The 17,625-nt window shown below is 37.1% G+C and overlaps 1 protein-coding gene across 1 annotated transcript; it reads left to right on the top strand.

Moving 5' to 3' along the window:
• The first annotated feature begins 1,677 nt into the window (after nucleotides 1-1,677).
• Nucleotides 1,678-5,711, top strand: LOC127845013 (uncharacterized). Its single transcript, XM_052375630.1, has 6 exons — nucleotides 1,678-2,245; nucleotides 3,108-3,400; nucleotides 3,547-3,842; nucleotides 4,454-4,549; nucleotides 4,728-4,871; nucleotides 5,028-5,711. Exons 4-6 carry the CDS (start codon nucleotides 4,547-4,549, stop codon nucleotides 5,445-5,447), a joined length of 567 nt encoding a protein of 188 aa, XP_052231590.1. The 5' UTR covers nucleotides 1,678-2,245; nucleotides 3,108-3,400; nucleotides 3,547-3,842; nucleotides 4,454-4,546; the 3' UTR covers nucleotides 5,448-5,711.
• The last annotated feature ends 11,914 nt before the right edge of the window (nucleotides 5,712-17,625 follow it).

Genomic DNA, 17,625 nt, shown 5'->3' with positions numbered 1-17,625 from the left:
GGAAAGCATAAATTCAGAATGGCGTGCATTTACCTCTTAATTGTATTCAAGTTTTAATGGTTGCACTTTGACCAGTCGGTGGATCTTGTTCGTGCTTTTAACTCTTAACTCTTCTAAAGGCAGTTTAAACTCTACCGGCTCTTCCAACCCCTTTAAAATTCAGAAAAAGCAAAAGCAGTCTGGATTTAATAAGAAAGCGGTTGATAATATATTATACACTGCTGCGGGTCACTGTAAAATTGCAATGGACAAGATTCTTTAAGTTAAGGGCCACACGAGCCCCGCCGCCCTAAAGTTAACCAATTGCCGTTGCCTCTGAAGAAGATTCTTTAATATCAATATTGCTAGACATTGCAAAATGGTTAACGTATTGGGTTTCGATTTTTTGCTGATATTGTTTTTTTTTTGTATTAGTCAACCATCACATTAAATCAATTGGAATATTAGTTTTACACTAAAATAATATACATTTTAATACATTTTAATATTTATACGGACGAAATTCTTCTTTAGAGAAATAATTTTACATCGCAACATGTCTGGAGGATTATTAGGTTATACAGATGGTCGCACGTCGCGTTTTGTAACTTTTGTAACTTTATTGTGATTTGCTACTGATGTATTTTTTTGTGGTCGGGTGTAGGAATTTTATCAAAATTATCTTAAAAGCGTCACTAAATATTACGAACAGATATGCTTACTTGTGTATAATCGTCTGATCAAATCAAGTTATTAAGTCCGCCATAGAGGCTCGTTTAGTTTGCTGTTTGTCAGCGTGTCGGTCTGTTAATCTTATAGATCGACAATACTTACTGTGATCGAGGGATGTGGTAAGGGACGTAACATACAATTAAATATCTACGTAGTGTAGTAAGGCGGCATTTAACTCCCATGGTTGGTCAGTATCGTTATAACTTGTCGAAATAAAACAAAGGATTATAGTATGCATTAATTAAAGGGACCTTTTCACAGATTTTGGCATGTATTGAAGTCTTTCATTAAATGCTTCATATTGAAAAAATGTTAACACAGGATCTAAAAAGCTCCAGTAGAAAACAAGAGTACAATTAAAGAAAGAAAAAAGCAACCCTAAACTGGGCTCGAACCACTGACCCCTGGAGTAAAAGTCTAACGCTAATACCACTCGGCCATCCGTACACATTGATGTAATTTATACTTTATATAAGCAATCCTCTCAGTGTCACAAAATATAACGACAACAACAGAACTCTCCAAATTATTTAATCGTTTCGCATTTCAACGCGTTATAATTTTCAGGTTTTTAAACCGTCAAAAGATGCATATAATGGATATTTGAGAGCATGATAAATGTTTAATATTACTGTTTTCTCACACATATTAACTAAAACGAACGTTTGCAGATGTGATACATTTTTTTTTCAATTGTGTCAATTTACCAAATCATGAAAAGGACCCTTCAATAGAACAATATATTGTTGAGTTTGCGTTTAATTTCACTAAGACACTGTGTGAAATTGGTGTGTGTGTGTGTGTGTGTGTGTGTGTGTGTGTGAGTGTGTGTGTGTGTGTGTGTGTGTGTGTGTGTGTGTGTGTGTGTGTGTGTGTGTGTGTGTGTGTGTGTGTGTGTGTGTGTGTGTGTGTGTGTGTGTGTGTGTGTGTGTGTGTGTGTGTGTGTGTGTGTGTGTGAGTCTGTATTCCTAACATGCCGAGGTAATTCATTGAAAAACACACCCACGTACTGAGGTACCAAAAACTACCGAGGTACTTTTTCCCGTTACCTCGGAATGTGTACCTCGCCAAACGCTTGTCATTACCATATTCCACATTTTCGGCTCGTTTCCACGGGTACCTCGAAATAACGTTGTAGTACTTTTGTGTGTGTCAGAGTGTGACCCCACACACTTGACGTTCATCTCTGATATTTGGTTGGTTTCTGTGGTTCCCGTCTTGAAAAGCGGGAACAGAATAGCACCAACAGGGAACCATCGTACCAAAACCGACAAACTCCTCACAGCAGTTACTTCCCTTAGGCATGCGCCCGGTCATAAATCCGAGGTAGGAGCACGCACCTACTGTTTTCAGACTCAAGTTTTTACATTTTTTTTCTTACAAAAAAAGGATCCTGTTTTCAGTGTTTCTAGTGTGTTATATTTAATAATATAACATTATCTTCTACAGTGGTGTAGGTTCCAGCTGATGTCAGTGGATTTATTAATAAAATAAGAAAATGAGGACAACGCCCAAGAAGAAAGTGGTTAATAAGGTGAACAAATGTGATTATTTACTCTTTTTGAAAGATTTCATTAGAACTGGTTCATGTATCACTGAAGTATATGTTATTTCAGTTGTGCATATTGTTCCAATCTTAATATAGAATGCTTATATGAGGACTCGGCAAGTAAAGTTATATATTGTCTTATATTTTCGTGACCCAATGAAACTGTCAACAGTGCTGACAATAGTTAATGAATTGAAATAAAGTGATATAAAATAGATATTTGCTATTATTTACAATTATCATGAATGATTTTAATCACGAGAGTGGAGTTTTTTCTACATGTACTTCATGATGACCATAATGTTGATTGACTGAAATGTGTCAATATAAATTATTGTTAACATTATCATGAACAAAGAATGAAAGATTGGCTCCAACTTGTTTCACGCAACGAAGTTTGTGGCGACAACTTTTTTTTACCCGGTGAAACCCCTGTGCTTTTATATTTTGTATGTATTATCATCTACAAAGGTTTCTAAACTTAAACCCCTGTGTATATGCTTACTTAAGGTAATAGTGATATAGCAATACTGGTATTCCTAGAAACGGTGCTTATGTAAATAGCGAGTCTGTATAACAGTGAAATGCATTACAAGAGGTAAAAACAAAAGTATGATATATCAATTAAGATTGTCATTATATTTTGTTTAAAACTATTTATTTTTCAGTTTCCTGGGCCACTTAATTTGATTTGTTTTTATTATTCGGCGTTCATTGATATGCATCTATTTAAAATGTATTCTTTACTATTAAGTAACAGCACTATAGTAAGCGTATTGGGTGCATAATTTATAAGCACGTGCTCATAGCCAGGTGCATTCCGACACATTGCAAAATTTTATTTCAGAAAAAGCTCGTACACATGTGGAGGCCATGCCCCATCTGTAGCCTGCAAGGTATCACGACGCTGTATGCGAGGGTCAGCGACTATATCTGGGAAGGTGCCTGACTCCGCCGCAGCGTACAGGTCAGCAACCGCGTCCGGGTCTGCTGCCGGTTACGGTTTGGCCAACCCACTGCCGCCACCACGCCCAGAAGAGAGCTCTTCGGAGAACGAGCAGACACTGAACACCTTCCTCACCCGGGAGTGCTGTCTCAGCCTCGGCCCGCATTCCCGCGTCATGCTTGGTCGTTAAAGCTGTAAGTAACGAAGATAAAAAATATTATAAAAATATAAATATATTATACATTTTGAATACTTAGGAATTATATTAATCAGTTGTAAGTAAAATTGTATGCAATTTCAAGCTGTAGCATAGAATATCATTCAATAATATTTGTTACAGTTTCGATTGTGGAAGAATTCATCATGCACGCGGCCACGTGCTGTCGGGGGCAGTACAACGTGGCGAAGCGTCTGGAGTCCAAGATGAAGCTGAACCGCTTCCTGGCCCTGAGCGGGTAGACTGAGGGGACAATGTTGGCGGACATGCTGGTGTGAGGAGGACACATGGAGGTCCATGACAACTAACTAACCAAGACCTACCAGCCAGGAACAGTTCGATCCGCCCTGACAGTGGTTTGGGCCTTCTTGAAGTGGGCCGGGGACAGAAAGCATGCACCAGCACCAACGGTGGAGGAAGTAAGCTTAGACATAGGATTTGATTTGATTATGAAGATGTATGCATTTAGATAAACGATGCATTATTCTCGAACCGCACCATTTACAATTAATAATCCTTTAACGGGTCAAGATATCGCAAAAGTAGCAACGGATTCGGGTTCAACGTGACAACATCATATAGATTTCACTATCTTATTGTTTTATTTCGATAGAATTTAAGGTTTCCACTGGTAGTTTTTTAATGTGTTTTGACGTTCTGTCAAAAGGGTGCTTAATGCTTTTTTTGCAAAACAAGATAATTATAGTGATTATAACTTTTGTTTAATTCTTTTTTTCAAAAATTTAAACAAAATTTGTAACAAAACTATAAACTGTTAATGTTTTTTTTAAAAAAACACATTATATATGTTTTTTGTTGTTTTTTTGTATTATTAAAACAAAAACAGTTTATAGTTTTATTTTATTTTTTAAATATTTTTTTTAATTTCAAGCGTAAATAAAAAAGTTATAATCACTTAAATTATGTTTTGCATTAAGCACACTTTTAAGTACTCGTTTTTTGTTTAGTTTACATGAATTAACTTTGTACTCTTTTCCGACGGCTACTTATTCAGCTGAATGTTTTTCAGGCCGATTGCACTATCCATGGCTGCCTGTCAGCCACACGCGTAGCTCTGCCCTGCGCCGCCGCCCCGGAGCAGCAACCACAGCGTGAGGAAACGATGGTAAGCTTTACAGAGAATCAAACACGATTAACGATTAACATTCTCAGATGATGACGACACCATATGGAAATGTACAATAAGCTGCTGATTTAATTATTTATATAATCAATTCGCATTGCAGATTTCTTTACAAATATCGAATGTATTTTCTTACACGTGTTTTATTTATTTTTAACAGTACGATGAAACAGATGGGCATGATTTCACGCATCATAGCGACGACGACACAAATGTCCCTATGCCGTCGGTCGCCGCCCTGGAACCTGACCCTGACACTGACACTCAGGCCCTAGACTTGGAGACCAGCCTGACGGATTCCCTGGTAAGCTTAACAATGCTTAAACACGATTTACAATGATAAGATACATGAATGTACGATAAGCCAATTATTTGTTTACTTATATAATCTATACGCTTTTCAGCTTTCTTAAAATATACGAAAATACATATTTACACGTATTATGTCTATTTTCTATAGGGGGAAATCAAGGATGCCCAGGATGCACTGGATGATGCCCAGTATTTCCAAAGGCAGGAGTGCGAGTGCAAGTCATCATCATCCTCATCGGTACCGATCCGTGTCGTGTCCAGGAAGAGGCTGCGACAGGTGTCCTCCAGTGACGAGGAGGACCCATACACAACCACGACCACGTCGCGCATCAGCACGGGGAGCAGCCGCCATCGAGTCTCGGAGGACGAGACTCGCGAGAAATTGCACGTTTTTGCTGATGAGATTGCGAAGTATGTTGACACGGGTAAAACCGTGTCCATCTTAGATGTACGTGAGAAGCGTACACCTAAGATAGCTGCGCTCTCAGAAAAACAACTCCGTGAGAAACTACGAAATATTGTGAAAAATCTCAAGTTACGAAAGTCTTATATAGTTGCTTATCCGTGAGCTCACATTACCCGTGTCGGCTGACAATACTGGTTTTTGTACCCAGGAAACTGTTGTATATATTTTTTTTGATATGTTCTCGTTGTATTAATGTATTTCTGTGCCAAGAACTCGTTTTACTCAGGAATGTGACTTTATTATGTTGTACATATTGGTACTACTGGTTCTACTAACCCTACCCAGGTAAATTACTTGATTTATTGTTATATATAATCAATATATACGCATGCATAATTAGTACTGGTTCTGCCCAGGGTTTTTTGTCTGAAACTATTAAAATAATACACACATCAGTGTATTAATATTACAGACACTCACTTGTTGTTATCAATATTGCCTAGGGATAAGCGAAAAGACTTCAAACACAAAAGTGCGAACGAACTTACAATATTATTTAAGGGCTGAATGTATCCGATAATTAATACCAAAAGCTTGATCCGCGACAATAAATGACTGATTGACTGAATAAGTGACTGAGTGAGTGACTTTGTGATTGAGTGACTGACTTTGAGTGAGGTAGTGATTGAGTGAGTAAGGTAGTGAGGAAGTGAAGGAGTGACTGACTGAGTGATCGAGTGACTGACTAAATGTGTGAGTGACTGACTGACTGAATGAGTGAGTAAGTTACTAACTTGCTCACTCATTCAGTCAGTCATTTATTTCAACAATGTATAACACCAAATAAGGTAATACAATTAAAACACACCTATTGCCACAAGTTATGTTATCATTATATATTATTGTGGTCCTTGTGTTAATAGACAGACTGAGCCTAAATTATGGCCCCAAGCTTAAACCGATTCAAGCAAAAGAAGTTCGCTAGTTGGGAGGATCCTAAAAAACGATTTTTATTTTTCAACTTTTCTTGAATATTTTTTCGATTTATTGTTAAAATTCACCATGATCTACTCAAATAATATTAAATATTAGGCAGTGGCTAGTCGTACGGCCCCGTACGGCTAGACAAGAGGCTAGCCGTACGGCTCTGTACGTAAAGCCTTTCCTATGGAGATTGTCTAGCCGTACGGCTTATAAAGTATAGAATTGTCATTCAGTGTTGTTAATCAGTAATAAGTTTGTTTAAGCTCATAAAAGTTTTAAAATTCTTCATCTGTTACGGCTTCCTTGTAATACGGTTGCTTACTATTTGATTCTTTAATTAGTCGACGTTCCTAAGTAAGGTGTGAAAAACTGTTTTAAAGGGACTGTCCAACAGATTAAAGCGTCGTTCGACGCGAATTGATATTTTGGGAAACTACGAGGATTGCTTATATAGCTAAAAAATACCTCCGGCTTTGACGTGAGCGTGGATGATAGAGTGGTAAAAACGAGAGACATTTTACTCAAAGCTTCCATGTCTCTAGGGGTCAGTGGTTCTAGCCCTGTGGAGATTTACGTTTTTTCTTCTTTTTTTAAATTGTATTCTTATTTTTTACTGGAGATTTTTAGTTCAAATGTTTAAATATATCAATATAAAGCATTTAAAGCAGTAAATGACAAGCTTTAAAGGGGCCTTTTCACAGATTTTGGCATATTTTGAAAATTGTCATTAAATGCTTTATATTGATAAATATAAACATTGGATCTTAAAAGCTCCAGTAAAAAATTAAGAATAAAATTTAAAAAAGGAAAAAAAAGTAGCCGGTACCAGGGCTCGAACCAGTGACCCCCGGAGTCCTGGAGTAAGTCTGAAGTAAAAACGCATTAGCCCTCTCGGCTTTTCCGCCTGGTATGCACAGTTTAAGTATTTTATACCTTATATAAGCAATCTTCGTATTTTCGTAAATTTAAACGACAACAACAGAACTCTCCATATTATTCAATCGTTTCTCGTTGCAACGCTTTATAATTTTTAGGTTTTCAAATCGTCAAAGGATACAATAATGGCTATATTGGACTATGGTAAATGTTCAGTAATACTGTTTCCTCACAAATATCATAACTAAAACGAAAATTTGCGAATCTGAAACAACATTTTTCAATTTTGTCAATTTACCAAACCGTGAAAAGATCCCTTTTATACATGCCAAAATCTGTTGGACGGCCCCTTTAATGAGTTGCAGCATCGATATTATGAAATTCAATGACGGCAGCCGTGAAAGGTAGTTCTCAGAAATTGAGTTACACAAATAATTTAATTCGGTTTCTAATTTGATTCTTTAATTAGTCGACGTTCCTATGTAAGGCGTGAAAACTGTTTAGTTGCGGCATCGATATTATGAAATTCAATGAAGGCAGCCGTCAAAGGTAGTTCTCTGAAATTGAGTTACACAAATAATTTAATTATCTTTAAGACAATTGATAAATAGATGGTTTCATACAAGCAATATATCAGTTCACTGAAAATGGCCGTGTCTTTAACTGTTGGGAAAAAATTCTCCTCTTATGGTGCATTAACAGGCAAAATTGAAGAGTACCAGCGTTCAAAATGTGTACAGTTTTACAGGAGTTAGAAACTAGATGTGTGTGCTGCGACCTGTGTCTCGGCTGGTTCCATTACCATTGTGCAGCAATATCGGATACTCCTAAAATGTTCTAGATAAAGGGTATAGATTGTCTGATACACGCTTGAATACGTTTTTACGACTTTAAGTTCAAACGATGCACATTCTCGATGTCAAAAAGTTGTACTTTACTAAAGATCTTAAAACTAGATGCGTTTGCATTACGATCTGTCTCTGACAAATGTATGATTCTGTAAATAATGTGAGTCGCGTTCTGAGAAAACTGGGCTAAATGCATGTGCGTAAAGTGTCGTCCCAGATAAGCCTAAGCAGTCCGCACATGCTAATCAGCGACGACACTTACCGCTTTTATGGTATCCGTGATTAGCCTGTGCGGACTGCACAGGCTAATCTAGGATGGCACTTTACGCACATACATTAAGCCCAGTTTTCTCAAAACGCGGCTCATGTATTATTTCTTTAAAGTGACATGTCATTTAAGATATGAGCAACTTCATTTGTCATACAAGCGAACAACAAAGACACGGATAAGGCTGTGTATTCACACTGTATAATCAGCGGCTTTGTTGCCGCTGCATCATTAATAGACTTTACACATCAAAAAGCAATCATTTTAGTTCCGTTGATTTATTTGTTTGCATAGTCGACATTACATTTCGTGAAATGGTGCCTCATATTGTGAAAATAGGGTATATAACTTCATGTTGTATTTGCTTTTGTCAAGTGCTATAAAATCATGTTTATTTGTTTTCGTTCTATAATGCTTTTTTAAATTTCTGTAAATTTACGTTTCCATTTTTCTTTTATCGTTTTATCCTTTTCACGTTAAGTTTCCTTTTATTTGTTTTGTTATAAACGTTTCTCATTGTGATGTCGCAATTTTCATTAACTTAGTTAATATTATTTACTATATATTTATTGTATACATTTGATATTTGCATGTACAATACGTATTTATATACTCCATAACTGTGATTTCTATTGATTGCTGTAATTGTTGTTTGGCGGAACCAATTTACATTTATATATCTCCCTTGTTTACACTCTTTATATACTATGCACGTATCGGATTTCCAACCACGACGAAACATAAACCAGATTGCAAATTCCGTGACGACGACTACACGAACTAGTCTAAAGGCTAGAAATTTCGGAATCTGCACGTAGATCAATAATTAATCAATATATTTATGTGTCATAACAGCTGTACGGCTAGACAATCTCCATAGGAAAGGCTATACGTACAGAGCAGTACGACTACCCTCTTGTCTAGCCGTACGGGGCCATACGACTAGCCACTGCCTAAATATTAATATATTTCGAGAAAAACTCACAATATGTTCTCAAAAGGGCATTTTTAGGCCCAAAAACCACCTTAAGAACGCACGTGACGCGCTTAATAACCCCCCCTGACCCCCCGGGCTCACTCCCGGGCCAACACCTTCCTAAATATACCAAATATTCCAGGTCTAGACATGAGAAATTAAAAAAAAGTACATTGTATTATGGTAAAAAAATGGACACAGCGCCTGAGGGTAGGTCACGTTGACCCCCTTAGCCTACCCCCGGGCCAATATTTAGGTCAAAGTTTTTATTTTGTCCGGTCCGGCATACAAATATAATAATCGTGCCAAGTTTCAAGAATATAAGTCAAGAAATGGTCGACTTTGGTCACTTTAAACCGTATAAAGAGCACAAAACACACAAAAGTCTCATTGTATTTGAGGGTACCCCTGTTTGACACGCCCTTTCCCGGCCCCAAATGGTCACACAACCATATATCTGGTATCGTCAGGTCCGGTGAACGTATATCTATCCATATATACCATATTCTGGCATTAAATATCACGTTTAGTAGTTTTAACAATTCTTATTGTATAAAAATGAGGTGAACAAAGCCAAAAAAAAGGTTTATCAGCTCCCCGCGGAACACAAACTGTTATTTCTGTATAATGCTTTAAAAATCCTGCCTGATTTTTAAAGACCTTTTCAACGGTATATATGGTTACACGGTACTCTGTTGGTAAATAGTGCCTAATAGTGGTGTATATTCTCGATTTTAGTGCTTTGTAACCCAAAAATAGTGGCTCCAGCACGTTATAACTCGTGTACCACGTTTATTTTTTGGCCGATTTTTAATTTTCAAGTGTCTATTTGTTGGAAATTTAGTTATCTTTCCGTCAATATTAATTAATGTCAGTTAAATTGCGAAATAAAATCACCAGACATTGCCAAACACCCCGCTGTCTAAAAAACACAATAAAAATCGGAGTTCTCAAGGCCCACAACTTTATTATTACCCCCCCCCCCTTACCCCCGGGCATATTACAGGGGCTTGTAGAGATTTACACCCTGCATCTACAAACCCAAAATAAGGGGTCTAGCTTTGAACACTAAGAAGAAAAAAAAAATCATCAAAAAACAGAAAATAACAACATTTAATTCAGAACTCATTGCGCCAAGGGCCATAACTTTTGAACGAAAGGTTCGATCATCAAAAATCTTTCAGACCCTGACGCGCGCTGTCAGGACCTTTCCTACAATGCCCATATAATGACCATAAACTGAGCCTGAATTATGGCCACTAGCTTAAACCGATTCAAGCCAAAGAAGTTCGCTAGTTGGGAGGATCCTAGTACATAGGATAAAGTCTGATTATTGTTTTTTAATTAAGGGTCGTGGATTTTGGGGTTCGAGTCGTGGGTTGGCTGATGTTGTTTGGCCATGTTTAGAACTTAGGGAAACTTGGTAAATGGAATCAAAATTAGGGTCCCATCCCTGAAACTTGTGTGTGTGTCCATACTGAGGTAAATATACCACGGGACGATCGTGACATACTATAAGTGTGCTGTGTGTGTGTGTGTCCATACTGAGGTAAATACCACGGGGCGATTGCGATACACGTCTGCAGTTGAAATTGAATTTTACACTTATAATAACCGTTCACTATACGCAACTAGTGTCATTGACGATATTTGAATTATATATATATATATATATATATATATATATATATATATATATATATATATATATATATATATATATATATATATATATATATATATATATATATTCATTCATAACAATTTACTACTGTAAATGATGTTCTATGCACTCGAAGTGTCACATTAACAATTCTTTACAATTATGAAATTAAATATTCGCTTATAAAACCCGTACCCTATGTGATAAGCAATCACTTTATAAATACTTCCGGAGCGTACGTAAACTTTAACGAATCATCAGACACCTATTCTCATTGATCAGATATCGCGTGTGCATGTAATAGCTATCGCATGCGCACGTTATCACTCTTGCGTGCACACGTAATAGCTATCGCATGCGCACGTATTAGCTATATCATTCTCACATAGTAACTATAGCCTGCTGTCCTAATTTTATTGCGAACATGATCAATACTATCGCCTGCGTATGTAATACTATCGCGTACTCATGTATTTACTTTCGCTAATGAAAAAGCTCTATTTATGTCGCTGAACCATTACACCCCAGTTGCAGCATATCGGCCTTTGCATAGCGCACTCACGACCGCCAAGATATATGCATAACGCAAAGGTGCTCATTATGCAGTCGCCAGCAACGTTTCGAGCAGTGACTAAGCATAGATCGCCATGTCGCCGCGATTATTTCGACCTCATTCCAAATACATCGAATATGACGTCTGCAAGAGGCACTGAAGAGAGGCGTTTGGAACGCCGTAGCAACACATCTTTGGCATCTTCATCTCTGCAAGCGTTGTATAGACGCGCTAGAAATGTTTAAGGGTCGGAGCCATCGGCGTGTTGTGTTGGCGTCATTCAAACCCTTTTATACGCCAATAAAATGGCAGAAAGCAGCCACCACCAAATAAATAAAATTCGAGGCATCTTCAGCTAGAAAATTGTTTTACGTTGTCACGTGCACAAAAGTGTCCATATTAGAATCGGGCTCGGACTCTTGGCCAGACTCGAGCTCGGACAATTTACTACTGTCTCAGACTCGGTCTCTTTGCCAGGCTCGGGCACGGACTCATGATCGGACTCGGGCACAGACTCATTGTCGGACTCGGATTCCGAGATACTGTCGTCACAGAGAGACACGTCCATGACCTCAACCGGTGGCCTTTCTCTACATGGCACACAAACAAAAGGGGTTCGATTACGCCGTTCACCATTATGTTGTACTGAGCAAGTGTTACACCTAAAAGTATACCAATAGTCTTGATGGAAATTTCTTTGTTTCTTTTTTTATCCATTAAATTCCTTTTTCTTTTCGAAATGATAAGGACTTATATGAAGCATTCGGTATTGCTTAATATAAAAAAATACAATAAACACACCTTTTTTATTTATTTTTCATTATGTTAAGCTGCTTCTGTAAACATAAGTGCATTTTATTGGCTGTACATGTCATCAATTCTAAAGCGTCACTGATATGTTGTCTAAAGTACTGGCAAAAATAAGGTTAATGCCAAATTCTATTATGACGATGACAATAGTTTTTATTAGAATTAAACTTTTACACATATTTATAGCCGTTACCTACATTACCAAAAAATTCACAAAAAGCAAGAAAAAAAACATATAAAAAACTTCACGTCTTTGATATATAGAAATAACTTTTAGGAGGGTACGTGTTGACCAAATCGGGTACGAGTTGAATAGTGGGGGAAGGTGTTGACCAAAAATCGGGTACGAGTTAACCAAATCGGGTACGAGTTGACCAAGGTAGTTGTTGACTTAGGTACGAGTTGACTAGTTTCGCATGTTAGTGCTGTCAACGGGTAACAAGGGCGCATGCGCAGAAAATCAACATGGTCGCCGCACACTGACTCGTGACTTGGTTATTGAGATTTCGAGGTAATATTGTGCATAGAAATGTCTGGACCCGTTTCTGCAGTGGGTTATATACAAGTAAAAACATTCCCGAACTGGGAACAATGTAGAGCATATGCAGACGTTCACAAACTGCCGTTTTATGCAAAAGATATTGATGTCCATGCATTCAGGGTTTATGTTTTCAGTATCGAAGGGCTTTTGAAACTAGCGAATTTCGTTACATTCATGCAAATGGACGCCATTGTCGTAAATATAGTACCAGTACAAGCAGCTGGTATAGATGGATTTTAGGGTGGAAATTGAGGTATCAATTAAAATTAAATAAGTGGTTATGATATAACTTTGGACACATATTTGTCTTAGGGTGGAAATTGAGTTATCAATTAAAATTAAATAAGTGGTTATGATATAACGTTGGACACATATTTGTCTTATGTTACATCATGAACTGTTGGAACGGTCCATACAATCACCGAAAAGCACAGAATAGCACCGAAAAGCACTCAATTTCTCTCTATATATATGCAATAAATCGTTTCTAGTGTTTGTAAACGGGTTTAATTAGTTATAAATGATTATATGATTGTATGTGTATACTACCTTTTGTTTATTATGAGGTATTAATGCCCAAAATGGTATATATCGGCAATATACCAACAGAAAAGCACTCAATTTCTCTCTATATATGAAAAATTGGGTTTTTATTAAGTGTGTAAACGGATTAAATTAGTTATAAATGGTTATATTTCATGCATATTTATACTACCTTTTGTTTATTATGGGGTATTAATACCCAATATTGGATATATATCGGCAATATACCAACCCAAAAGCACTTCATGTGAAGACCGAAAAGCACTCAAGACCTAAAAGCACTCAATTTCTCTCTCTCTCTCTCTATATATATATATATATATATAAAATTGCGTTTCTATTGTGTGTAAACAGATTTAATTAGTTATAAATGGTTATATTTTGTGCATATTTATACTACTTTTGTTTATTATGAGGTATTAATGCTCAAAATTGGATATATATGGGCAATGTACCAACCGAAAAGCAGTTCATGTGAAGACCGAAAAGAACTTAATTTCTCTCTCTATATATGAAACATTTCGTTTCTATTGTGTGTAAACGGATTTAATTAATTATAAATGTTTATATTTCATGCATATTTATACTACCTTTTGTTTATTATGATGTATTAATGCCCTAAATTGGATATATATCGACAATATACCAGCCGAAAAGCACTTCATGTAAAGACCGAAAAGCACTCAATTTCAGGTTTCATCTGAATACCTTCTACTTCATTATACTCATGATCATCATTTCCATGCTCCTCCTCCATTTACTGTCGCTGCTAAACTCTGCAGCTGTAAAGAAATTATGGGGATGAGATAATGCCACAGTACACATCTATTGTTGAAATTAATGAGAAAACAACAACAGAACAACAAAACGGTGTTAACCCAAGACTATTTGACCTTTTGCACTGCATTTCACTGACATACAAACAAGCTATTTACACTAACACTGTTTCTGGGAATACCAGTAGTGCTATATCACTACCATCTTAAGTAAGCATAAACGCAGTGCGGTACTAGGTACACACACACACACAGTAGAATTATGTACTCAACTGAACACATACAGACAGAGGTATCCATAGTCTATTGTAAAGGTAACACACACATGAATCAAAGACATGGATGCAATACTGTCCAGAAATGTCTTGATGTCTGCAAAGCCAGCTCATCAGGCAAAATTATCATGGTCTATGACCTCATTAAATATAACCATAAGACCCACCTCTGCATTTTGGCCTTTGGTGCTCATTTTGGAACCAGAAGAGCTTAAATTGAAGTAGTTTTCAGCAATACTGGCTGGCTCATTTCTAGAACCACTCCCATCGTCATCTTCCAGATAAGAAAAACATCACATGTTAATGAATATTATCTTGAATCAATTGAATTTTGCACTTCCAAACTGTTTTTCATTTTAAAAAAGCAAGCAGTTCACAAAATTATCATTCATAAGTCATACTGAAGTTACACCCTTTTCAGAGGCCACAGACTGGTTGTACGGCCTAATAAGGGTTCAAACCCACAGTATTTAGTTATTGTGGTAAAAATGTGCATTGATGCGATCCAAAGGTTATTATAACATTAACTGTTCAGACATTGTAAGGTACGAGGCACAGTGGCACACACACACACACACACACACATTGGAAACATAGTACATACAGATAGAGGTATTCACCAAAATGTAATTCTTTAAGTAAGATGGTAAAAGATCAGAAACAAATCTCCACAACAACCAAAAGAGAGCTGATCATTTATTATAATACCAGCCTTACCCCTTAAGATTGCCCTTTCTTGTCTGTTCTTGAAACAAGATGTGCCTTTAGATGAGTCCATTTCCGCACTGTTAGAACTGGTAGGTTGAAAGCCAGCTTCTTTGTCATCATCATCATTATTTAATAAAGCACTCTCTGGCAACTGTGACAAAGTATTTGTATTTGCCTTTCATTTTGTTTTAACCTCTTTCACTGCATTTTACAGATAAACAAACACCCTATGTACATTACCTCTGTTTCTGTGAATACATGAAGTGCTATATAACTACCATCTTTAATAAGCATACTTTTTTACATGATTTTCTGTATTCAGTGGGACTCGAACCCACAGCAGACAGAGACCCTGGTAAACAAACACACTGCTGTATTAAAATAAATGTATATGCATAGTATAAGGATTGACATATGGAAATTTTGAAATGCTTTGAGGTACCAGGCACAAACACACGTAGTAGAGAGCTATGTACTCAACTGAACACATACAGACAGAGGTATCCATAGTCTTTTGTAAAGGCAACACAAATATAAATCAAAGACATGGAGGAAATAATGACCAAAGCTGGCTCATCAGGCTGAATTATCATGGTCTATGACCTCATTTATTATAATAATCAGACTCACCTCTGACGTTTTGGCATTTGGTGCTCATTTTGGGACAAGGAGAGCTTGAATAGGCGACGTTTTCAGCAATACTGGATGGCTCATTTCTAGAATTATTCCAATCTTTATCTTAAAAAAAAAAACAAAAAATCCCATGTTAATGAATTTTTCTTTCATTGATTTGGTTTTGCTCATGCAAACAGTTTATATATATATATATATATTTTTAAATAAAGCAGTTCACAAAATTGTCATAAATAAGTAATAACTGAAGCAACAAACTCCTCAGAGGCCACCTACTGGTTTTAAGGCTTAAGTAGGGTTCAAACCCCACAGCATTTACCGTACTTATTGTGGTCAAAAAGTGCATTGATACAATCCAAAGGTGTACCGGGTCATATAACATTTACTGTAAAGACATTGTGAGGTACAAGGCACACACACACACACACACTAGAAACACAGTACATACAGATAGAGGTGTTCACAAAAAAGTAAAACTTTAAGTTGGTATGGATTGACATCTGGAAATGTTAAAACGCTGTGAGGTACCAGGCACACACACGCACGCAGTAGAATGTTATGTACTTAACTGAACACATTCAGACAGAGGTATCCATAGTCTATCGTAAAGGTAATAAATATATGAATAAAAAAACATGGAGGAAATAATGACCAGAAATGTGTTGAAGGTTAGCAGAGCCAGCTCAACAGACCAAATTATCATGGTCTATGATCTAATTTAATACAATAATCAGACCCACCTCTGCACTTTGGCCTTTGGTGCTCATTTTGGAACCACAAGAGCTTGTATTTGAGTTGTTTTCAACAACACTGCATGGCTAATTTCTAGAACCACTCCCATTTTTATGTGCCAGAAAAGAAACATCACATGTTAATGGTTTTTATCTTTAATTAATTGGATTTTGCACCTCCATACAGTTTTTCAGTTTTTTAAACAATCAGTTCACAAAATTATCATTCATTGGTCATAACTGAAGTAACAACCTTTTCAGAGGCCACGGACTTGTTGTATGGCCTAATATGGGTTCAAACCCACAGCCTGTAGTTATTGTGGTACAAAAAAATGAATACAAACAAAATATGTAATATTTACTGTATAGACATTGTGAGGTACGAGGAACACCACACAAACTAGAAACACAATACATACAGATAGAGGTATTCACCAAAATGTTATTCTTTAAGTAATTGTAAGGTATCACAATCAAATATCCCAAACAACCCAAAGATAGCTGACCATTTATTGTAATACAAGTCTTCCCCTTAAGCTTGCCCTTTCTTGTCTGTTCTTGAAACAAAATGAGTGTGTAGATGAGTCCTTTTTATCCCCACGCTTTTTGAAAAAAAGGTGGGGATATTGTGGTGATCTCCGCCGTCCGTCCGTCCGTCCGTCCGTCCGTCCGTCCTGGCCACTATCTCCTCCTACACTAAAAGCACTAGAACCTTGAAATTTACACACATGGTAGCTATGAGCATATGTGCGACCCTGCACTATTTGGAATTTTGATCTGACCCCTGGGTCAAAAGTTATAGGGGTTGGGGTGGGGCCGCGTCAGAAATAATCACTCATTTTTTTAGGTTATTTTACATTTACTTCTTTATTTCTACACCGATTCACTTCAAATTGATACTGGACCTCACCTATGACAATACGGTCAATCTCAACCATGCATGGGCCCCATTCCCAACCCTGGGGCGCCCCGCCCACATAGGCCACACCCACCAAAAATTTCCATTTACTATAATTTTTTCATTTCTACACGGATTCACTTCAAATTGATACTGAACTTTTGTTATGACATTAGGGTCAATCTCAATTATGCATGGCCCCAATCCCAACCCTGGGGCGCCCGCCCACATAGGCCATGCCCACCAAAAAATTCCAT

The sequence above is a fragment of the Dreissena polymorpha genome, chromosome 1 (assembly GCF_020536995.1).
Source record: "Dreissena polymorpha isolate Duluth1 chromosome 1, UMN_Dpol_1.0, whole genome shotgun sequence".
NCBI classification, from domain to species: Eukaryota; Metazoa; Mollusca; class Bivalvia; order Myida; family Dreissenidae; genus Dreissena; species Dreissena polymorpha.
This window is presented reverse-complemented; position numbering and strand designations above follow the sequence as displayed.